General features: G+C 41.3%; 1 protein-coding gene across 2 annotated transcripts in view; it reads right to left on the reverse strand.

Moving 5' to 3' along the window:
• The window catches only part of MYRFL (myelin regulatory factor like), a gene marked incomplete at its 5' end in the record, with an annotated part of 115,719 nt that overhangs the window by 58,568 nt on the left and 31,313 nt on the right, over positions 1-25,838 (reverse strand). For both annotated transcript variants that reach the window (XM_081250098.1, XM_081250097.1), the window contains 6 exons: positions 240-316; positions 2,327-2,522; positions 6,021-6,171; positions 12,805-12,896; positions 13,704-13,962; positions 14,068-14,135. In XM_081250098.1, coding sequence (XP_081106224.1) covers positions 240-316; positions 2,327-2,522; positions 6,021-6,171; positions 12,805-12,896; positions 13,704-13,962; positions 14,068-14,135 — 843 coding nt within the window. The remainder of the gene's footprint in view (positions 1-239; positions 317-2,326; positions 2,523-6,020; positions 6,172-12,804; positions 12,897-13,703; positions 13,963-14,067; positions 14,136-25,838) is intronic.

Here is a 25,838-nt window from a genome sequence, read left to right on the forward strand (position 1 = left end):
TGTCAGTAATAAATGATCATATAAATAAGGATGACCTTAAAGTGGAGCTTTTTATAAGACTTTTTTTGCAATTATTTCAATGGATTTTACCTACTTTTGTTGATAAGCATGTGTTCATAATATTAACATATTATTACTAATTTAGTTCCTACAGCAGAATTCATTTTAAACAAAATAAATTTGGCAATAGGCCTTCTTCCCAAAACATTCACAAGGGAATTCAGAAAAGAAATTCTTACTTAACAGGATTGAAAATCTTTTTGCTTCTATCTGCTTGGGACTGTTCAATAGCAATTATTTGATTGGTGGCCTCTACCTGTGTAGAACAACAAAAAGTAATTACTTAATAATTAATTTCTTTATTAATTAAAAAGTTCATTAGTAAATAATTTTCAAGTACTTAAAGTTTCCCAAGGCATCATGTTAGGCACTTTGCAGGAGGGGCAAGTCACTGAAGGGATGTAGGGCACCTTAAAGCAGTGTGCTGTTGGGGAGAAAAGAAACAAATACCTGCAGAACTAAACAAAGAAAACACAAGACAACAGAGGATTTCAGGTAAACAGGGAATATAGAGTGGACTAGTAAAACACAGGAGCAAGGCAGCTCAAAGGATACATGTACTCATTCATTCATTCATTCATTTTATAAATACTTGTTGAGCACCTGCTGTGCAGCAGGCATTGCTCTAGGCATTACAGATGAGAAGATGAGACTAACAGAAATCCCAGCCCTTGCAGAGCTTGCATTCTAATAAGAAGAAACAACAAAAAACAATAAAATAAATAAAATATAGGAATGACATTTATTCAGTAGTTGCTACAAACTCTTGTTATTAGTGAAGAGAGTGGCAAGGGCCTGGTGAGATCTGCCCTATCATATATGGCTTGTAGGTATTTGCAATAGTAACAGTCTTTCTGGAAAGCAACTGGGCCACCAACATCAAGTGTTTTAATACTGATCATATGTTCAATGTGTAACCCCTCTTTTGGAATTTATCCTCATACAAGGATGGATGTACCTGGATATTCACTGCAGTTTTATCAATGACAATAAAAAATTGGCAATAAACAAAATTTACAATAATACAGGAATTAATACGGTAGTATCTCGCTATAATGGAAAACCATATCATCTTTGTAAATAATATTTTATAGACTTTAATATTATATAATGCCATTTTCACAGTATAATATTATCAATATGAGATTAATTTTAATAATAGAAAAATATGAGGAAAAATTAGACTACCAAGTGGTGGATCCCAAATACGAATGAATTTTACTCTTCTTCATACTTTTCTATTATGTTCCATAATGTTCACAATGGACTCATATTAATTCCATAATCAGAAAAATATACTTCATTATTGTTTGTTTGTTGTTTGTTTTATTTTGGTTTGGTTTGGATTAGTTTTCTTTAAGAGCTTGGTTTGGAGCAAGATCAGCTGATGTGTTCAGCAGTCAAGCCCAACTTTGGGAGACTCAGTGCCTGTGCCCAAGTCAGAAAAACAACATGCAGATAATGGATGTTCCTCACCCTAAGGAGCTGGATCTCAGGTAATAATGTAATAAATACTCGTTGATCACTCAGAAGTCATCCTACCTGCATTCTAATCCCAGCTCTATCATTTAATATTTTGGATGAACTGTGTGACTTTACTGGGCCTGGTTTTCCCCTCTGTTGAACTGGAAAAGAGGGGGCATTGACTAGATTAGCTTGGCTTTTTTAAGTTAGAGACCTCTTTGAGATTTCGGTGAAAACTATGCACTTACTGCATGTGAAAATGCACCAGCATCAAAAATAATAAAATAATTACACTCAGCAAAAGAAGTATAAGATTTATACACTAAAAAACTCTAAAACTGTAGTTTGAAGTGAGGTTCTGCCAGATTCTGAGCCCAGGCTTAAGAAATTGGCAGCTTCCATTTCCTGTGTCTTGAAGCATTTATTCTTAGAAGCCGTCCGCCATGCTGTGAGGAAGCACAAGCTGTCCCACAGAGAAATCTACATGGAGAAGAGCCAAGGCCTCCCAGCTACAGCCCCCTGTGAGCTCCTGGCTGATGGCCAGCACAGACTTGACAGACACCTGAGTGAGCCATCTTGGAAACTGGATCCAGGCCCAGGTGAACTGCCCCAGCTGATGACTCCTGAGCAGAGATGAGCTGTCAGAGCCAAGCCCTGACCAAGTTACAGATGTGTGACCCAAATCAATTACTGTTACTATTTTCAGTTGCCAAGTTTGGGGATAGATTGTTATGCAGCAACAGACAACTGGAACACTTAGTAAATGTTGGCTGAATTAAACTGAACTAAATAAAAGACTTACCTTAATCCCAAAAGCTTTCAAGTAAAACATTTCTATTGGCTTTGGACCCATTTGGGTTTTGACAAATTTGGGGCTTCCCCCAACTTGGATGTGGATGGTGATCTGAAAGTGGTTCTTCTTTTGGCAAACAAAAGCTTCATCTGCTGGTGAAAAATTAAATCCTTTGTCTGTAACAACTCGATAGCCTATATCAGGTCTGTGAAAAGTGGAAGCAAGAAACCAGTTTCACAAATATTTTCTACACATTTTCTTTCATGAACAATATTAATTATACAAACATTTCAGGAAAATATATTGTGGAAAGTACCTGTTGCTATATTTAATCAATTTCATTAATTTTCACCAAGGAAATGAAAATAGTATTTCAGAGTACAGCTGGCTCCCAGCTTTTTATGTTCACGAGGAAGAAGCACAATTCCTGCCAAATGGAAGCATTGTTTCCTCAGCCTGCCTTTTCCCTTTGTGCTCCCTAGACTTCTAATTTGACTCCACTGTACAACAGAAAGACGTAGGCTAGAAGTTGAGAAGTTAGTACATTAATCAGACATATGAAATATCTGGGATAGAATTCATCTCTTTCCTCCTTAAAAATAAAATCTCTAATTTCATCAGCAACACCACACTCAAACGAATGAATGAATGCATATCACTCAGACGAATGAATGTTCAGCCTCTGGCAGTCATATGAAAAAAGCAGACTGGTCAGAACTACCATCAATAGCTTTAAACCAGAGTAACCAGAGCCAGTCAGACTACTGATTGAAAACATGTTTTCACTAAAGTATGGTCATTTCCTTTTTATCTTCCCGATCTGATAATAGCACTGAATACCTACTATGCTATTTACTTCTGCAAGAAAAAAAAATGGGATGATGGTGGGGTGGCTGATCAGACTCTTGCTTTATTTATCAAATCATTTTCAATAGCAACGCTTTGTGTATTGTATGTTTGTTTAAATACTTTTAAATGTTAGTAAAAATAAAACCTATTAAACATGTAACATTATCAAGTAGAGAAGAAAATATAAAAGTTGAAAACTCCTTTGGTAATTTTTTCCATATACGTTGTAGATATGGAACATGATTTTTAATGCATCAAGTTTCCTAAATGTTCCTCAGGAAGGGAGCTCCTTCCTCAGATAACACACAGAGGAGGGCAGTACTTAACTGCTTTGCTAGCTCTCTGTCACTCTGTGGATCTTTGCTTCCTGGGATCTCAATTTGGATGGCTGCCATTTAATGAACAACATAGAGTTTCTAAATTTTCCTCTAATTTCAGAGGCAGAAAATATGGATGGGTCTCCTGGGAAAAGAGTGTTTGTGTTCTTTGCAAGTTAAGCACCTCACCAATGGATCAACTCACTAGGTCACTGATTACCCTCAAGAAGCTGATCAAAGGCCCGACAACCACAGTGCCCGCCAGCAGCAAAGGGAAAGACCACTGAATGAAGGATTTGATAAAGACCACATGTCTTATGCCATCTGGGAACTTCATACTGACTCAGGTTTCTAGAACTAATCTGTAATTTGCTTGTGGAAAGGCTGGATGGATTAAATTGTATACATTTTACTACAGAGGGTAGCAAGAACTATCTTGGTTGAGAAAAATAAAAGGAAATATCTTTGTGTGATCTTCCACGTTTCACTGTCAAAAACTCTAAGGAAAGAAGGTAAGATTTGCAGCTCATGTATGAGCATTAGCCCGAAATTGAGGGACAGCTGTAAGTAGAAACTGAATCAACCCATACAGTTGAAGAGTATTCTGAATCTTAAACACAAATCTCTGGTTATAGAAACTAGTCTACCTACCTAAGAGTAGCAATTCTGTTTTTTGTTTTGTTTTGTTTTGTTTTTTGTTTTTTTGCAGTACACGAGCCTCTCACTGTTGTGGCCTCTGCCGTTGCGGAGCACAGGTTCCGGACGCGCAGGCTCAGCGGCCATGGCTCACGGGCCCAGCCGCTCCGCGGCATGTGGGATCTTCCTGGACCGGGGCACGAACCTGTGTCCCCTGCATCGGCAGGCGGACTCTCAACCACTGTGCCACCAGGGAAGCCCGCAATTCTGTTTTTGATATCAAAAGTTAACTATAAAGTCAACTAAACTGGCCTTTTTAAAGCTCTTTTTAACACGTTATAAATATCATTCCCCCCAAAAAAAAAGATGTAATAAAATTTCAATCCCCTAACTTTATTGCTTTTAGGTTATTTAGGAAAATGATATTTTTGTAACAAGTTAGACATAATAATCTAAGAAGAGACAAGTGATTTTCTGTCTCAGTGATTTGAGTAGTGAATTCAAGATGGCCTGAGTTCTAATCCAGAAGAATATTGCCTTCCTTTTTTGCTTAAGAAAAGTGAATTACGGCTAAGTCTTTAAAATAAATCTGCCTCTGCACCTTTGAGTTGATACTACTTGTGTTCTCCTTTTTTTCCAGATAAGTGGAGCACAGATTGGCTGTCCAAATAAACTTAAAAAACCTACTCAAGTACGAAGAGAAATAAATGTTACCTTGAAAACTTGATCAACTCAAATACTTACAGACTAGGAAGCATTATAGGCTTCAATTAAAATACCGTGCATATGTGTGACAGTTCCATACCTTGGTACTCGTACTTAGGATAGAATATGGAAGAATTGCCAAAAAATCATCAAATGAAGCCTGACTCAAAACCAAGATCTATGGATCCTTCCTTTTTCTATTGCACACAGTGGTAAAGATACAAGTTGTGACATTTCAATGAAACAAGTAGCAACTTGCTTCTTTTTGTCTCCTATTAAACATACCAACTCCCAAAGTCTGTTTAACTCCTTAGATTTTAGGGAAAAGATTTCTTCCATCTAGTTCATCCAACATAAAAGTCCTAGTGATAAGTTTTGCTCTTAATGAAGCTATATTTGAGTTTGGAAAATACCCTGAAGACCCTCAAGTTTGTAGCCCAGAGTTTCTCATTTCATATTATGTTTATTAATTGAAAATCCTATTCTTTAACCATTAACATGCTTCAGTGTTTCAAGAAGGCATTTGTAATCAATGAAAATTCCAGAAGAGTTGGGTAGGTAAATTATATCCTAAGGAATAAAGAGAAGGCTTGAAGGATGTTTAAGAGCAATAATGCATAAGTCCACATTTATTTCTTGAAACTATAATGGCATAAGAATAGGATGAAAATTTTCCAGTTTAAGGATATTTTGTATGGTTTGATTTCAGTCTCTTAATATAAAGCCACCATCAACTATGATCGCTGCAGGCTGTATTGACAATAAATTGACAATACTGATTTGCAGCACGGATGTTGGGGCAGCTAACAATTTAATGTGGCCCCCCAAAACTATTCTATGGAATTTTTAACTAACTGCAGGATTAAATGTTAATGATTTGGGAAATCTCCATTTTCCAGCTTTTAGTTTAAACTGGGCATGTGATCTCAGAAAGATTCCCTCTTCCTCCATCATTTAGTGGGTAAATTCTGAGTTAGAATTACAGATCTGGATTCCTGAAGGCCAGAACTACCCACGTCCCAACTATTTATTGTTAAAATGCAAAATATAAGGAGTAAGACACACTTTCTGACTGATGCATCCCATTTGATCAGGGGTGGCATCAAAGCTCGAATACTTGGCTTTAGTTTTGAGAGTCAGCACTGCCTTTCTCCCCTCATTCTCCAGCCAAGCACAGGGTTCCTAAGGCCACTTACAGTTTTTCATATTGACTGTTTAATAAACTATGCCAAGGAACGCTTCGGTATGGCTGCCACTTCAAAGCAGGAGAGCACTGGTCCACAGGCATCATGTTCTGTCTCTCACTGTCGTGGTCTTGCACTTCGCTGCTGTGACTCCTACTTGTCACTGCAAAGAAATCAGTGCATTAAGTCTTCCCTCCAAGGCTGTTTTTCCTAGACTCACAGACAGCTGCATGGAGCTAATGCATAGGCCATGTATGAGGCAGAGGGACCGTGTGGGGAGTGACAAGTGTTGGGAGGCAGGGGGCATGTAGCTGGCCTTGTTTCCTCATCTGTAAAATGAGCAGCTTGGGGTCAGTGATTCTATGGTGCCATGGCAAGCACTTGTTAGAAATTTTTCCCTCAGTATCTATCTACCCTATTTCTGTCATGGCATCTCCTCACTCCCAGTTTGTGTGATTCAGGTGAAGTCCACTCCCAGCCCGAGGAGGGCAGGGGACGCAGGATTGATCAATCAAACTACCAGCATTCACTATTTGCATCAGTAATTGCACCAGGTAGACACATGGCCTAATTCAATCCAAGCAAAGTGGATCTCAGCATTTTAGGGAAGACGGGTTCAAAGATGCTGATTCTTTTCCATGAGGTTTGAACCTGTAAGTCACATCCCCAAGAGCTGCTGGCACCATTTTGGGACATGAGGGAAAAGCCTGTCTGGAAATGAAGCCAGCACAGCGGAAGGCAGAGTTGAGAGAATGAAGGGCCCCCAGTCCTGATGGCATGATTTGAGTTCTGGGATCCACTCTTAAACCTTGGGTTATAGGAGCCAGTAAAGCCCCTCATTTTGATTTTTTGTTTGTTTTTGCTTAAGGCAGTTTGTTTTTGTTTGTTTGTTTTTTGGTTTTGTCCTTTGTTTCTTTGTTTTTGTTAATTGCAACCAATACACTCTAATCTATTATAGGTCCCTTGCAGCACCAAGATTCTGTGGTCTCTAGCTTTTTGAACTTAGATGAGTTATTTATTCACTTAGTGTCTTAATTCCCTCAACGGCAAAACGGAAATTGAAACAGGTGTCCTGCCCATCTTGCAACATCACACAAGCAGAGAGAATATCATAATACAAGTGAAAGGACTTTCAAAGCTAATACCAAGATAAAGTAACACAGAATATCTTGTTATAAGGTAGTATTAACTATATGAAATTGCTATTTTTGTATTCAAAAATGGTCCAATAACAGCAATTTCACATGTGCAAGCCACTATTTTTGCATAATCCTTGCAAGTTGTTTGTCTAATTTGAGTTTGTCTAATTGTACCAAATGGTACAATTCAACTGCAGAAGAAGTTTATGTAAATTCCATTAGGATGTTTGCTGTTTCCCTTTTCTGTGAGTTCCCCTACCTTCACTCATGCCTGATATCAGGAGTGAAAGGGAAATAGTGTGTGTACATAAGATCAGGTGTCAGCTGTAAGCAACAACACGGGATATGACACCAGCTTCTATACAGCGTGTGCACTTAGCCCACAGCTTGGAAAATGCAGGGGCATGTGGCTGGTCTTTCCTTCACTCATCTAGCTTTCTTTCTTTATACTTTTACTGAGGACTTCTTAAGTAAATAGCAGAGCTGCTTCAGGTTACTTTGGATTCCAAAGGTCACAGAAATTGTGTTTTTCTTGGGGTGTCACTATTACCTGTCACCTAAGCAGAACATCTGTTTTGGGGGTTTTGTAAACAACCATTTTGGAAAAGGATTTTCTCAAAATCCTGAAAAACGTTTTCCCAGCTAAGAATACAGGAGGTCAGGGACTTCCCTGGTGGTCCAGTGGGTAAGATTCTGTGCTCCCAATGCAGGGGGCCTGGGTTCAATCCCTGGTCAGGGAACTAGATCCCACATGCATGCCACAACTAAGAAGCCCGCGTGCCGCAACTAAAAAAAGATCCTGCGTGCGGCTACTAAGACCCGGAGCAGCCAAAATAAAATAAAAAGGATACAGGAGGTCAGCAATGCAAGTAGCTCTTCATGCCCTCACTCCTCCTAAAGTTACCTGGCTCAAAAGCTTTTTAAAACAAACAAACAAAAAACCTTCCATGGTTTGCCTGCTTATACCAAGTTCAGAGAAAGGGAGAAACTAGTTCTTCCATCTTTCCTTCCTCCCTCCTCCAACGGAGAGAGGAAAAAGGAAGTTCAGGAGCTTGGAGTTTGGAATCAGATGGAACTGGGTTTGAATCACAACTCTACATTTACTGGCTACACAATTAGGAAAATGGTCTAATGTCTCTAGGCTTCAGTTTCTTCACATGCAAAACGTGAGTAACAATATGATGCCTCCCAGGACTGTTGAAGGAATTCAGTGAGTCATGTCGGTAAGTGCTTAGCACAGCGTCTGCCACCAGTAAGAGTTTAAACAATGGTGCCTTTGGTTAGTATTAGCGGCACTGTCATTATCACACGTCTATTTCAACTCAGGTGACTCAGTTATCCCTAACAAGCCTTGGCAAGTACTTCTGTTCTTGGCCTCCACAGTAACTCTATCTGATGTGAAATAATTAATGTCATGGGCCTGAGTGAATACCAGCTTAACTGGGACCCTTTCCTACTCAAGTATGGCAGTAAGGTGCCAGGGGAATCAACCAAAGGTCAGCGCCACTCCTCCAAGTGCTGGTAGGGAGGGTGGGCAGTGGGTAGGGGACATTGTCCTCAAGGAAAAAGGTATTTCCAGACCTTTCCCATCACAGCAGCAAGATTTTCGGGGCAGCCACTCCATAGGACTGACACAGTCCTAGCTTCCCTGGGAGCTAACTCTCAGCTGGTGAGCCCCAGGGATGGCAATCTGGGACCACAAGATTAATGATAATAATAATAATAATGATATCTACTGGTCCTGTGTGCTTTCTGTGCTGCAGATGCTGTCCCAGACACTTGGTATAGTTTCTCATCAACTCGTTAACTCATCTTCAAGGTAAGGATCCCTTTGTTTTCAATAAACATTCATTATTTAAGTATAATATATACGAAGGAGAGTACACAGATCATTAGTACACAATTTGATACTTTTTAATAAAATGAATTATACTAGGTAACTACCACTAGATCAAGAAATAGGACACTTCCAGCACTCTAGAAGACACGCTCATGCCCTTTTCTGATTACTACTTTCTCCTGCCCAGGAATAATCACTATTCTGAAATCCAACACCATAGAGGAGTTTATAGAAATGGTATAATATGATACGTACTCTTATGTGTTGGCTTCTTTTGCCCAACATCATGTTTATGAGATTCACTCATTGTTGGTGCAAATGGTAGTAGTTTGTTCATTTTCATTGCTGTATAGTACTCCACTACATGAATATACCACAGTTGATCATTGATGGCCATTTAGGTTATTTTAAGTTTATGGTTATTACAACTAGTGCTGCTATGAATATTTGGGGAGATGTATTTTAGTGGGCACGTGTATACACTTCTGTTAGGTATATTCCTAGGTGGGGAATCACTGGGTCATTGGATATGTTTTAGTAGATGCAGCCAAACAGATTAATAAAGTGGTTACAAGGTAAGGATTCTTTTTTTTTTTTTTTTTTTTTTTTGCGGTACACGGGCCTCTCACTGCTGTGGCCTCTCCCATTGCGGAGCACAGGCTCCGGACACGCAGGCTCAGTGGCCATGGCTCACGGGCCCAGCCACTCCGTGGCACGTGGGATCTTCCCAGGCCGGGGCACGAACCCGTGTCCCCTGCATCGGCAGGCGGACTCTCAACCACTGCGCCACCAGGTAAGCCCCAAGGTAAGGATTCTTAATCCCATTTAACAAATGTGGAAACTGGGGTTCAAAGACCTGAAATAACTAGTCCAGTGTCACAGCTGTTATGTGGAAGAGATGGGATTCAAATCTTCTCTTCTCTCCATGCTACACTGAGGATTTCTTGAGAAAATGTAACAGAAGAGAGAAGAAGTATGAAGGTAGCAAACTGCCCAAGTCCCAACTTTTCAGAGAAAATTCACAGCTTGCATTTGAATGTCTTTCAAAATATTTTCTTATACATTACTTTTTTAAAAAGTCTTGGAAATGGGTGAAGTAGAAATTGTGATTCTCATTTGATAATCAAGAAAAGTCAGGCTTGAAAAGTCCCCGATTACTGGAGACATGAGACAGGTACTTTTCCTGACTCTACAGTGTGACTTCAGCCCATGCACCTCTCACTGTGAACCAAAAGCTACGACTCTGGGGCTGAAAAATCCTCATGCATTTGAAGTTCAAACCATACGAGGCTATGAGCCCTCTTTTATTTAGAGTTTGGATCAGGTGGGACCAGGAACCCTCTTGTATCTGGGGTCCAGACCATGTGGGGCAGGAACCAGCTGGCAGGAGCCTGCCCAGCAGCTACATTCTGTCTAGGCCAGATTTTACATTTGCCCCCAGCAACCCAGTAATTCTACATTGTGATCCCTATAAACGGGGTTCTTGGCATCCTTGGCCAAAGTGAACTGCTGGGGAAAAGGTCACCGGAAAAGTCTTACTCATTGATTTAGAACATCTTCCCCCATCAAAATCCTGCCCATAAGACTAGCCCCTCCTTCCACTACCCGTATGCCGTTTCCCCAGGACCTTTATAAAACCCTTGGCCTCTGCAACATCAAATAGGAGTTCTCCACTGGAAAACTTCTACTGAAAACATGGCATTTGGATTGGGGTTTTGTTTTTTTTTTTAATTACCCTGGGAACCTGCTCATTTTTCATTCTGGAACTGTTGTCTGGAGCCAGCTATCTTTAGGTGGCTTTTCAGTGACCTTTGAATAGGATTTAAACAAGGGATGCAAGATTTCCTATCTGTTGGAACATTTCAGTTACTTTTCTATGGCTGTTCTCTGGAGACGGTGAAAAATCGATGCCCTCTCTAGGGACAGGCCACAGAACATCATCACAGGATGGAGCTTAACTCTGAAATAGCCAGGAGAATTTGAGGAGCAATCTGGTTTGATGAGAAAACTCCTGGAAGGTTTGGGTGACTTGCCCAGTACTCTCAGGGAGCTGTTGCATCTGTGGGAGAGTGAACAGATGGGCCCCTCATCTGGCTAGAAATTTACCCAGCTTTCTGTATTTGAGAAGCATAAAGAAGCTGCAGGCAGGATGCAAGGATACCTGAAGAAATTAGAGTAACCATGCCTAGGAAGGTGGATGGAGAGCTCTACATTATCCAGAAACAAGGCTTGAATTAGCATTTTGCGTTTCTAAGTTTGAATAAGAAAAATCAAGCAGCTGCCGGCCATGGTGGATCCATGCAAAAGATAAGAAGGCAGTAGAGGTTTGGTTTATACGATGGCTGCATGCCCGGTGCGGTGCTACCGCAGCATGCCCAGGGGGTTACGATCTGTGGGACACGGCCAAGTGACGTCATCGTCCACTGAAGGACCCTCACAGCCCATGACGGAGCTGAGGCCAGATGTCCCTGAAAGGACCAGCAGGCTCCACGGGACACAGAGGACCAGCTCTCATCGTGTGGCTGTGAAAGGCAAAGGCAGCAACGGAGCAGGGGAGAAAGCCACAGGCGCCTCCTGTCCGGGCAGCATAAACCCCTGGAGTGTAGGGACAATAGAGGGAGGGGAGCCTCGAGAGGGAAATCTTGGATCCTTGCCAAGCTGATGCCTGTGAGTAAAAGAGATATGACTTGGTACCCTGTATTTGGGGCACTATTCTCACTGCCTACATTAAGTATTTATAGTGGCTAATAGCACTGGCATGGAGGATTCTCCTTTCCCCGAGTAAGTGTCACAGCGTTTACTCCGGAGATTCAGAAGTTCAGGCCTTCAGGCTCAGAAGCCTCAGCTTGTTCTCAACTTGATCAGGTCTCTAAGCTCAAAACATGATATGTCCCATGATATGTAAGACAAAGAATGAGGGGGGCTGACCAGTTGGGCATCGTATAATGCTGCCGAAAGACTTCTAAAATGATTTTCCTGAATTTCAAAGATCTACTGGGAACTTGCTAATTGGAAGCAAGTGCTAGGGAAGCTCAACTTTCTACCTTCCTGCTGCCCTGGAGAAATCCTCTAAAGCAGGGGTCCCCAAACCCCGAGCTGCGGACCGGTAAGGTCCACGGCCTGTCAGGGACCAGGCCGCACAGCAGGAGGTGAGTGGCAGGCATGCAATCAAAGCCTCATCTGCGGCTCCCCATCGCTCCCCATCGCTCGCATGAGCACCTAAACCACCCTCCCCACCTGCCATGCATGTAAAAACTGTCTTCCACGAAACCGGTCCCTGATGCCAGAAGGGTTGGGGAGCGCTGCTCTAAAGCCCTGCTTCTCCGAGTCCCTCCCATGAGCCAGCAGCATCGGCATCCCCTGGGAGCTTGTTAGGGATGCGGAATCTCAGCCCCTACCTCAGGCGTACTGAACCAGAATCTGCACTTTACCAAGATCCCCATGTTACATGTGTGCACACCTGAGTTGAGAAGGATTGAGCTGAACGAAGCAATGAGCACACCAGCGGGCTCTTGTAGGTGCTGCCACACGGCACGGCTTCCCCAGGCCTGGAGCCTTGGTCCTCTGAGACACAATTGCCCCTAAAACTGAAGGGACCAGCATCTCATCTCCACCAGAGAGACAATGGCATCTTTTCCCAGCAGCACCTGTATGACCCTACCTAACACTGCATGAAACATTATGTCAAGAGGGAAGAAATAAATTCCCAGAGCCTATCATTGCCCTTCTATGAGAGAGAAACTAATTTTGTAGGGCTACTGCAAGGCTGGGAAAAATCCATGATTTAATGGCAGCGACAGGCCCCGAACTGGCTCACTTGGTCTGGAGTGGTGGGCCCACACGTGACAGTCCCCGGAGTCTTCCAGCGCCTGTGTGCACTTTCTCTTCTTGGTCGGTGGCAATGAGGGTCTAAAATTAAGAACGCAAAATAAGGTTAGGATTCTTCTTTTCTCTCCACATCATAGTTAGTCTACTTTAATTTCCCAGGACTCTGCTCTGGGCCTTTTCCTAAGACTAATTCTAGTTAGTTAAGGTTCCTTGAGCCCTACTAGTCTGCAACACCAGGTGGATACATGCAGTGGACAGAGCAAGCTCCTATTCTATGAGCCCTACTAGCCTGAAACTTAGTTTTTCACTATCCAGTGGATCTGGGATTCACCTATTTGAAAAATAAACTGACAACATTTCCAAAGGCACAGGACTCATTGAGACAAAGGCAGAAGATACTTAAAATTTAAGGGTATATTTTATACCTGAAAATGTTTTTCACATAGAATTTTATCACAGTTTTTGATGGCCTTTACTCTTTTTGCCATCCTCTAGATCCAGAAGGAGGAACGGAAGAGAGGGAAGGCGGAGAGGAAGGGAAAGAGAAGAAAAGAATATTAATTAAGACAGTTGACAGATATTTTTCAGGGAGCTCATTCACAAATCACTTGAGTGGTCTAGCTGAGGCTGCAAATGCAAACAGTGCTTTCCCCAGCACCCAGAATCTCCCTATACATTTCTGACATTTTAGCTTTCCACTGAATGAGGACCTTGGGTTCAGTGGACTGTTGATTAAAAGTTGGTTTGAAGCCAAGGGCACTGGGGGTCTGATATACGTCTCAACACTGCCATCTCCTGGAGAGGACTCCACAGTTCACTCTTTACCAGCACTGTGGGGTAGAGGGGCTGGCTGGCTGGTCTCTCATAACTAAATATCTTGCCCTTTACCCAGGACTGTGGCACAGAGGCTGCGGATGGTAAGAACAATCAGTTCCCAGATGGGAGGACACAGACTGGTCCAGAGGGGTCCTGAGATGACGGGCGTCTGGGTAGCAGTTGTGAAAGGCACTGTGGGAATGCACAGAGTCACTCATTTCAGACAAGCCCTGCGGCAGGTGTGCAGGCAGCATCCCAGGAGCAGCTGCCGAGTGGAGGAAAGCAGCTGGCGTCCCCCCGGCGGCAGGTGTCAGAGTCGGGCAGCACGCACCTGGGGAAACACACAAGTGAGAAAGGCCCCTCTTTCTCACCATGCAGAGTCCAAAAGAAGAGAAGCAAGTGCCAGACGTGCGGGAGGGAGGTGGGTCCCACTCACCTTTGACCTGTGGAGGAGAGCAGGAGTCTGACGCAGAATAGGGTGGGGTATCTGGGAGCTGGCGTTGCCTGAGGATTAGAGACATGCATTCCTTTTGTTTGTAACTTATTCCATCATTATATATTTTTTTTCACAAACTGGTAGCAGCCCTCCGTGTACAGCACCCCTAGGGAGGGTTCCAGGTGCTCCTGGGGGCCAAAGCCCACCAGAACATTCCCAGTGTCGTGTTGAGTGAGCTCTGAGTCAAAGAGACCTGGGTTTGAGTCCCAGCTCTTCCACTTCCTAGCTGTGTATCCATGAACAAGTACTTAACCTCTCCAGGCCTCCGTTTCCTCACCTATAAAATGGGAATAATCATTATGCCTTCCTCATAGCATCATAATGAAAATTACATGAGATACTGTGTATAAAGCCCATAACATACATCCCCAAACACAGTGAGTGCTCAACAAAGCTTAATTAACATTACTGTGGCTTCTTAACATTCTCAAAGCACTTACGCCAGAGAGATGGTTGGGCTAAAGCAGTATAAATTGTCACCACTAAAGCAATGGTTTTCCATCTGTGCTCTGGGGAATCTCCAAGCTCTTGGAAGGAGCTCAGGTGTTTCACAAAAGAAAAATTTTAAATGCCTAGGGGAAATATTTTACAACTTTTTTCTGTTTTATATATTGAGGTGCAAGTAAAATTTCATTTTAAAAAATGAGTACCATCACTAAGAAAAGTGTGAAAATGTCTGTTCAAAAAACCCCTACCTTTTCTGTTCAAAAAGTTTCTTATGGCTCAGAAACTCTGTGGTTCTAAGTTATATATAATGACCACCATCCTCCACTTGATTCTCTTGCTAGAGAGTAAGCTATCATTATTTTTCTTGGTTCATTAAGATTTCAACATCATGCAATGAAAAGAGAAATCTGTTTTTTATTATTTACTAGAAAACTTATGTTTTCTCCTCAAATTGGTCCTTTATAGTTTATTCACTTTTTATTAATAAGGGAATAGAAAACATACATTTCCCTTCCTCCAAAAAACTCCACCGAAAAAACTCCGCCTAAATGAAACTCCAAAAACTCCACCGAAAGAAAAGTAAAGGAATAAAGAGGCATAAACAAACAAAAAAAGACATAGAGTACATGAATAGAGACTACAACAGACTGTATTTCAGTAACAGTATGGCAGACAGAAATAGGATGGATGGTAACTGAATTAACAGAAGGGGAAAGCTGCCTGGGGATGGCAAAGGGGATGTAGGAACCAACAAGACATTGTCCAATGTGAAAACAACTCCAGAAAAGCCCAAGACATTGGCATCACCAGCAGTTTCTGAATTCAGGGGTAAGGTAGAGCTAAAAGTGAAAGAATTGATTGACAGTTTAATTAAAGAACAGCTGGACCCTTAGATCAACTTCTCCCACCTGTATAGTCAGGCAACTACCTCTATCATCCCAACAGAAATTGGAAAGTTTTATTCTCTGGAGAAACAGATCCAGGGAGATTGTAGAGCTATTGGGCAAAAAATGGAAGGACCCATTGAGCACATCCAGGTGAACAAAACTCCCAAGATGCGGTGCAGGATTTACAGAGCTCATGGTTGGATCAATCCATACATGAGCTCTCCCTTCCACCTTGAGATGATCCTTACTGAAAAAGAACAGATTGTTCCTAAACCAGAAGATGTTGCCCAGAAGAAAAGACATCCTAGAAGAGACTGAAGAAATGAAAACTTAGGGCCCGGGAATAAATGCTGCAAAAAAATAAATGCAAACAAAAGCAGAGAAAAAAAAAAACTCAAGAAAGAAAATATAATCGTAGTAAATTATATGTGAACACACAGTGATAGTAATGTAATCCCTGACTATAAACCTAACCAAAAATTCTTATACAATTTCATGATATTGGGAGGCTGGGGATAGAAGTGGGTGTCGGATATGATATAAGAAAGTTAAATCCTCCTGGAAGATGATTAAGTTCTTAAGATGTATAAAGCAAGAACAGCAATATAAAATATTATTCAGATAAAAGGTAGTTGAAACATCTAAAAGAGTTGGAAAGTATCTGCCTCTGGGAGAGCCAAACTTGGGGACATGGGGAGGAGTGGGGCAAAGGATTACTGGTTTTCATTGTAAGCCGTATATATGGCACCATTCAACTTCGTATCACTCTACATGTATAAATCTACAAATGAGGACTTCCCACGGCACAGTGGTTAAGAATCCGCCTGCCAATGCAGGGGACATGGGTTCGATCCCTGGTCCAGGAAGATCCCACATGCTGTGGAGCAACTAAGCTCGTGCACAACTACTGAGCCTGCACTCTAGAGCCCACGAGCCACAACTACTGAGCCTGTGCACCACAACTACTAAAGCCCGCATGCCTAGAGCCCGTGCTCCGCAACAAGAGAAGCCACCGCAATGAGAAGTCTGCGCACCGCAACGAAGAGTAGCCCCTGCTTGCCGCAACTAGAGAAAGCCTGCACGCAGCAACGAAGACCCAACGCAGCCAAAAATAAATTAATTTTTTTTTAATTTAAAAATTAAATTTTGTGATTGACTCTGTGATCTCACAATTCTACATTCAAGGTTCAAGGCAGTTGTTTACTTTCCTTTACATTTGCGGCACCACTGAATTCAATAATGTTAATGAAAACTGAAAATCACAAGCAAATTATCAATACACTCGAGAAATATGGCATGGCACATCACAGACTGGAATGCATGCTTCACCCAGCAGGTCCTTGTGGAGAACCAAAGGTTCCTGTGTTGAGTGGCAGCAACATGTGTTGGTGGTTTTAAAATGAGAATTTAAAAGTTTTAATACTTTCCTTACAGTTTACTCTCCCTTCCCAAACTCACTCTGGCTACTCCTTTATTTCATTGCATTTCATGTTCAATGCATTTTACTGTATTGGGCGAAATGTTGCATTCCTTTTCAGAAAATTTCACGTAAGATTTAATGATAGCTACCTTCAAAACTAAGCAAATTGGGGGGTGGGCTGTGATGGGGCGGGGGAGAGGCATGGACGTGTATACACTGCCGGGCGTGGGGTGGATGGATGGTGGGGGGTGGCCGCGTGGCGCGGGGGGCATCGGCTCGGTGCTTTGTGACCGCCTGGAGGGGTGGGATGGGGAGGGTGTGAGGGAGGGAGACGCAGGAGGGAGGTGATGTGGGAACAGATGTATATGTATGACTAATTCACTTTGTTGTAAAGCAGAGACTAATAAGAAAAAAAAAAACTAAGCAAATTGTTTAAAACAAGGGCTATGATTAACTTTAAGAAAAGCACTGTTGTCTGAGACTGTTTCTAAGCAGTTAACTCCTCCCGACTCACAATCATGATGTCGGCAAGGCACATTAGACTGTTTTGGGCCTTCAGTGCTCTGAATTTTCCTATTATGCTGAAGGGATTTCCATGAAGGGACCTAGAAATTGACAGAACCATTGGTCACTCCTTGAGGGGCTGTCTCTATCTCTACCTTCTACAGGAAATGGTTATAAAAATCAAGAAATTCTTATAAAATGATTTTATAAAATGAATAATTTGCTTTCTAAATCCCTTCCTCTCAGACACATAACTTGCTTTTGTTTTTTGGAGGATGAATGGCAAACTGTGGTCTCCTGGGGGTTGAATGCCATGCAAACCAAAAGGAGTGCAAAATAGACTTTTCTCTCCAGCTGGTTGAGGTTAGCACATCCATGACATCTGCATGCTGCAACCAAAGCAGCCAGGATTTCTTTCAGATTGCAGCCAGGCTTGATCAAGGATTTATTGAGTGCCTAGTACATGCTCATAACTCTACTAAACACTAGGCAGGACTGCAGGACTCACAGTATTTAGACACAGGGCTTCCCGTGAACACCCATCTGGGACTATTCACAACTCAACTGTTCAATCCTCAGTTTTCTCCAATGACTCCCCCGGGGTCTTCACATACAAATTACACCTCCTCTAAAGCTCTATTGCACAGTGATATCAACTCAGCACATTGCCTGGTACAGAGTTATTACTTAATAAGTATGAATTACTGCTTTTTACCTGACATATGGCCATAAATATGTTGTTTATATAAATTCATATATCAAGAGAGGGCATTCCTGACTACCCATCTAACATGGTAGCCTTCTCCCACCCCTCACTTTCTACTCCCCTGCCTTACATTTATTTTTCTTCATCTTACTGAATGACTTTATACTATACGCCATTGTCTTTCTCTTCCCACTGGAGTCACACCACAACAACGGAGCACCAAGAGTGAAGGGATGGGAATGGCTCTCCCCAGGAGCAGGTGATAAGGAAATGCATTGCCTGCTGAGAACTTAAAAACAATACTTAAATCCACAGAAAGTCAATCTGCTATTTATCATTATTACCACACACCACCAACTCAAAGAAAAATGCCTGGGTGCCCTGCAGGGCAGGCTGCTTTCCACCATATTGCCCTTGGTAAACTATTAGCAGGAACTTCATCTGTTTTGTTCAGTGTTGTACCCCATCACCCAATTACAGCATAAAAATAATTGTTTCTGAAAGTATTTTCTCCAGTTTTTCATGTGTATGATTCATGTCCTCCCACGCATTAACTTAAGAGCATGTCTTAATACTGTGTGTGTGTGTGTGTGTGTGTGTGTGTGTATCTCCTGCATAGTGCCCACTGGTGAGCACGTAGTAGGCACTTGATAAATACTTGACCAAGCTTGCATAGGGTTTGTACCCACTACCCGGAAGTTGGGATGGGAAAGGGCCTTGGCAGAAATGTCATCAGTGAATAAAGTAGCCCAAGAAAATCATTTCATGACAGGGCAGTGGAAGCAAGAAAAGCAAGTTGCCATCCCTCCCCTTCGACTCTATCTTGGCAAACTGCAAGAACCCTGACCCTCTCACCACTCTCCCCTGCTGCTTTAGAAATAGACAACCTTTATGGTGGACCTACTCTGGTCTAGGCACTGAGCTAACTCTTGCAGGTGTTGCTTCATCTAATCTCTGCTACCACCATGTGAAAAGGTACTATTACTGCCCCTACACCACAGGCAATGAAACTGAGGCTTGATGAGGTTAAGTAACATACCCGAGATTATTCATCTGGCATCTAGTCAAACTGGAGTAAAGTGATCTATCACCACAGTTTATGCTCTAAAGAACACAATGTTTTCAATACAGATATTTAAATATCCTAATCAAATTAATTACTGTAAGTTATTTCATTTTCTACAAAATCTTTAGAATCTAGAAGTCACTGGTAATGTTTTCGCCCAGGATTCTGTTTACCTTTTCTCCTGCTGCATCCGTTTGAACCCAGAAATCAAACCGGTCAATGAACTCAGCCTTTAACAAGCTCATCTCCTACAATTAGGTGGATTACCTCACTCCCTTTCGCAACATCACGGTAAAGAGTTTATCAGCCCCACTCTACTGGTGGCAGAAGTAAAACATGCAGCTGGTCATTGACGCCTAACTCATTTTTCCTTCCAACCTCAGTAAGGTATGTCCTAAGTGAAACCCAGAATATTAGGTGCTTAAGCTCAACCATTAGAATGAAATGAAATGAAACCCAGAGTTGATTCCTCACGGACCTAATATGTCTCTAGGTTCCCCTCCTATGAAGTCACCCATTCGAACTTGTGATTAGCTGTCCCCTCAGTGTCTTCAGCTAGCTCCCTCTTTCCCCATCTGCAGCACCTCAAGGCCAGCCTAAAGCTCGGTATACTGTCTACCCGCACTGAACACACTCAAACCAAACGGTATGACTTGGTCCGGGTCTTGGGAGGTGGTCGGGAAGGAGGCATATGCACGTGACCTAAAGTAGGGCTTCTCAAACTGTAATATGCCTGTGAATCCCATGGGGATCCTGTTAAAAATGCAGATTCTGATTCAGCATTTTGGGGGCGGGGCCTGAGGTGCTACAGTCCTAGCTCCCAGGCGATGCTGCTGCTGCTGCTGCTACAACCTGGCCTGCACTTTGAGTAAAGGAAGGAAACAGGTGAATCTCTGGGCATTTTTGAATGAAACAAACCTGTCTTGAAGATTCACTGGTGACTTTTCCAGAGCCTTCCTTCTACACGCACACACGGACACACACTGACACACACAGACACACACACACAGACACACACACAAACACACACAGACACAGACACACACACACACACACACACACACACACTTCTTGTCCTTTTTTTACCACAACCTCCAGGAATTTATGCTTTCCCCTAAATCTCTAGCCTCCCGCCCTCCAGGCAGCACTCCATACCTGGACATTTCCCGGTGTGTCCAGCCCCCACAGCTCACCTGTGTGCCTAGTAGGTAACAGGCTGGCTAAGCTAGGGGATCAGAGAGAACTTCTGCTTGCTCCTACTCCCCCTGGGCAGACAGCTGCCCTGGACTCCACCACACAAGGAAATACAGGTTAAGAGCAACTGTCAGAAATCTTCCCGTCCTGACGGAACTGCCCCCAGTTCAACAGACCAATTAGATTCACACGGAAGGATGAGAATGTCCTGAGCAGCACATCCCAGTGCTCATACGTGGGTACATGTTCCCAAAAGGGGCCCATGGCCACATAAGTTTGAGAACACTGCCTAACGTTTCCCTTTCCCAGTTGCATATTAGCACATCAAAGGCCCTGAGAAGTCCTGCAGTAAAGAAGTACATTTAATTTTGTTTAAGCCAGTGAGTCACATACTTATTTATTACTGATCATGGAACTTTTTTTCCCACAGCATCTCGGGGGACCAGTTTTCCATAGAGCATTTAGGGACATCTGTTTCACAGAGCCAATAATTCCATTTTTTAATATCTTTGAGATTTGAAAATCTGCCTATGAGATTCAAATTTGCTCCTAGAAATTTTACAGCCTAATGTTCTCTTAAATTGCTTAAAGGGTTGTCATTGATACTTTTAAAAGGCACAATTCACGGGCAATATAGTAGAGAGGAAGTAACTCAGGCTTTGTAGTAAATTCATTTTTGAATCCCAACTCTGCTATTTATTAGCTGGGAGCCCTGGCAAGAAAACCTGCATCCCAGCGCTGTTGTGAGGAATGCAACTAACCTGCACAAAGAGAGCCTGATATTTAGAAATACTCAACACTTGGGGTATTTGAATACATTGTACAGATGCAATGATCATTGGACCAGCCCAACAAATCCATGGTCACGGACTGGGACTGTTTCCACTTGTTCTCTCTTGGATTTCTATTGCAGCTCCACTTAACTGCATGCGCCTGAGCCATTTTTATCAGGCAATAGCAGCTTATCTGATCATAGGACTTTTCTTTAACGGGCTTGAACTCTGACAATCTTTGCAAACTATGGCTCAGGATCCATTCTGAGTCACACCTTTTGGCAGATAAATGTAGACCCACCCTGAGAGTCACGGAGCCTAAAACGTCCCCTAAAACATCAATTAATCCAAAAGACAAATGTAGAAGAAAGGGCAGGTGTTCTAGAGCCAGGCACATTTTAATCCCAGCTTTGCCACTTACTGACATATGAAGAGTTACTTAACCTCTTTGCACTGCAGCCTCTTCATGTGTAAAATGTGGATAATACTGTGCCTATTTGGAAGAGTTGATAAGAGAATGAAATGTGTAAAATCAAATATGCAATTAAATGAGTAAATATGTAAAATGCAAAGAACAATGCCTAATACTTGGTAAATACTCAACAGTATTAATTCCTTCCTCTACCTCACTTACAAATGCCACACACCCACTCCCAAGGGTAGAGAGTGAATCTGATTGGGCAAACCATGTCAGAATCTCAGTAGCAATCGCCTATAGGGAGATACCTCTGGTCTTGCTGGAAGGACCATTATTATCACGGAGACTAAGATCATATGATAGATTTCTGAACTCCCAGGTAGAAGGACAGCTCTTCGAATAAGACTTAAGACTTGTTCGCTTTTCCCTGCAAACAGCTAAAGTACTTTATGCCAGTTATGAAAGTGCTCCAGATGATTAAACAGAACCCTGATGGAATCAGGTCTACCTTCTTTTGAGGAAAAGTCTTGTAGGGGACAGAAACTGACAACTTCTGGCAGGTTTTTTGTAGGCAGAAATGGTAAGGATACACCCATTGCCCACCCTTCTCACAGGAATTCATGGCAGCTGCGTGGATGGATTGAGAGGAAGATGAAGGCAGGCACAAGGGCGATTAGTGCCTGGGTTCAGCCCACGCAGTGCCTGGAGCAGAAGAGCCAGCTCAGAGCGTGGGCTCAGACATGTGGCAACCCACCAGTTGTGTGTGTGTGTGTGTGTGTGTGTGTGTGTGTGTGTTTAACTAGCTTGCAAAACGTTGAGCCTCCCTTCTTCCCCACGGTCATTTTGGCAAGGATGCTTTTGTTGGCAAAGAGCAGCAAGAGCCAGGTACCAAAATACCTGCAAATAGGTTTCCCCATTACTACTGAGATTCACATCTTGTTCCACTCTCTGTCTTTCATGAGGCAGAGAAGGAAGGGCATTTACAGAAATGTCAAGGTAGGCTCAATAACAGAATGGAGATGACAGAAGAGGGTCAGTGAACTTAAAGACAAATCAATAGAAATTATCCAGTATAAACAACAGAGAGGGAAAAAAAGATTGAAAAAATTAACTGAGCCTCTGGGACCTGTCTACCATATCAAAGATCTAACAGTTGTATCATTGGAGTCCTAGACAGAGGAAAGAAAGACGTTGGTACAGAAACATAAATGTGAAGAAATAATGGCTAAAAACTTCCTAGAGGTAGTAAAAAAAACCCCAAAATTTACAGATTAAAAAACTGAGCAAATCCCAAACAGTATAATCTCAAAGAAAACCATGCCCATATCCAGCCATGTTATAATAAAATTGCTGAAAACCAAAGATAAAACAATATCTTGCAAGTGGAGAAAAATGATATATTACATACAAGGGAACAATGATTCAAATAACTGCCTATTTCTCATCAGAAACCATAGAGGTTGGAAGACAGAAGACAGTGCTGAGAAAAAAAGAACTTAACCGAGGACTCTGAATCCACAATCATTCCTGAGGACGTTGGCATTCCTTACACAGTAATAGATAAAAGAAGTAGACAAAAATCAGCAAGGCTATAGAAGACCGGAAAAACAATGTCAACCAACTTGACCTAATTAGCATTTATAGAACACTTGACCCAACAACAGCAGAACACACATTCTTTTCAAGTGCACATGGAACATTCACCAAGATAGGCCATATCCTGGGTCATAAAGCAAACCTTAACAAATCTAAAAGAATTAGAATTATATAGAGTATGTTCTCTGTCCATAATGGAATTAAACTACAAGTCAGTGACAGAAAAATACATAGAAAGTTCCCGAATATTTGGAAATTAACCCAATTCCAGCCACCTAGAGTTAAAGAGGATGTCTCAAGGAAAATTAGGAAACATTTTGAGCTGAAAGAAAATCAAAATATAGCATATCAAAAATTGAGGAAGGCAGCTAAAGCCATATGGAGAGAGAAATGTAGAGCATTGAATTAATCATTAGATTAGAAATGCAAATTAGAAAGCAAAGGATGACTTTAAATCAAGAACTAAGCTTCCACCTTAAGAAACTAAACAAAGAGGAGCGAACTAAACCCAAAGCAATCAGAAGGAAATAATGAGTAGAAATCAGTGAAATTGAAAACAAACACAATAGAGGAGATCAATGAAACCAACGGACACTTATTTGAAAAGGTCAACAAAACTTAAACCTTTCTAAAGAGACTAATTAAAAGAGAGAGAGAGAGAGCGGAAAGTGATTACCAATATAAGAAACAGAAGAGAATATCAGTACAGACTCCTTAGAGCCTGTAAAAGCCTATAAAAGCATAATAAATACTATGAACAACTCTTTGCCTATAAGTTTGACAATGAAATCGATCAATTCCCTGGGGAAAAAAGAAAACAAGCTACCAAAATTTATTTAAGCAGAAAGAGATAACATAAATAGTCCTGAATTTATTGGATAAACTTAATTCATAGTAGGGTCTTCCAACAAAGAAAGCTACAGGCACAGATTTCATGGTGAATTCTATCAAACATTTAAGGAAAAAATAAATCCAATTCCACACAATTCACCCAGAGAATTTAAAAGGGGAAAACACTTCCCAACTAATTTTAGAAGTCTATCAATATCCTGGTGTCAAAGCCATAAAAATACAGTATAAGAAAACTGGAGACCAATAGATGCAAAATCCTCAAAGTAATTTTAGCAAATTGAATCCGGCTATACATAAAAAGATAATACTTTAAAACTAACTGAGGTTTATCCCAGGAATACAAGGTTGGTTCAATATTCAAAAATTAGCAAAGTAATCCACCATAATAACAGACAGGGGAAACAAACATATGATCATATTAATAAATACAGAAATAACATTTGACAAAATGCAAGAGCCATTCATGATAAAATAATTCTCAGCAAACTAGGAGTAGAAGAGAATCTCCTTGATCTAATAAAGGGCATTACAAAAAAATCTTACAGCTAAATCATACATAATAATAAAAACTTGAGTGATTGCCCTCTAAGATCAGGGACAAGACAAGGATGTCTGATCTCTCTATTTCCCTATTCAGCATCATAGCCAAAGTTCTACCCAGTTCAGTAAGGCAAGAAACAATATTCAAAGGCATACAGTTTTGAAAGAAGGACATACAACTGTTCCAATTTGCAGAAGACATGATTGTCAAGATATAAAAAGCCAAGAAATCTACAAAAAGCTCTTAAATTAGTAAATGGCTTCATTAAGATTTCAGGGCCTGGGAATTCCCTAGCAGGCCAGTGGTTAGGACTCGGCACTTTCACTGCCGGGGCCCGGGTTTGATCCCTGGTCGGGGAACTAAAATCCCTCAAGCCATGTGGCCAGACCAAATTAAAAATACATATTTTTTAATTAAAAAAAAAAGATTGTAGGACCTAAGCCCAAAATATAAAAACCAGTAATAGTTCTGTATACTGGCAATGAATAATTGGGAATTAAATTTGAAAAAAATTTAAAAACCACTATTACTTACAATAACTCAAAGAAAAACATGAAACATTTAGGTGTAGATCTAAACAAAATATATACAAGATTTGTATGCTAAAATTGTAAAATGCTGATGAAAAAAAGCAAAGAAGGCCTAAATAAATGGAGAGGTATACTATGGAAGACTCAATTTTGTAAACATGTCGATTTTCCCCAAATGGGTCTCTATACTTAATACAATCCTAATCTATACCTCAGCAGCACTGTACAGATATAAACAAGCTGATTTTAATATTTATGTGAGAAGTCAAAGGAATTAGAATAACCAAAACAATTTTACAAAAGAAGACAAATTTGGAGAACTTACACTATATGGTTTTAAGACTTATGATAAAAGTACAGTAGTCAAGATAACGTGGTACTGACAAAATAACAGATATATAGATCAGTGGAACAGAATAAAGAGTTTAGATATAGAGCCACACAAATATGGTCGTCTGATTTTTTACAACAGTGTAAAGACCATTCAATAAAGAAAGGTTATCCAGCAAGGGATTCTGAAAGTAACTGGACATCTATACACAAAGAAATGAATCTCAACTTATATCTCAAAACTTATATGGAAATTAATTCAAAATGGATCACAGACCTAAATGTAAAACTATGCTTTTAGAAGGAAACAGGAGAAAATCCTTGGGCACTTAAATTAGGCAATATCTATATTTCTTAGATATAAAGAACAAACCACATAAGAAAAATTTGATCTATTGGACATCATCAAAATTTAAAACTTCTGCTCTGGGAAAGACATTGTTAAGA

Source organism: Mesoplodon bidens (assembly GCF_964165515.1).
Source record: "Mesoplodon bidens genome assembly, chromosome: 11".
NCBI lineage: Eukaryota > Metazoa > Chordata > Mammalia > Artiodactyla > Ziphiidae > Mesoplodon > Mesoplodon bidens.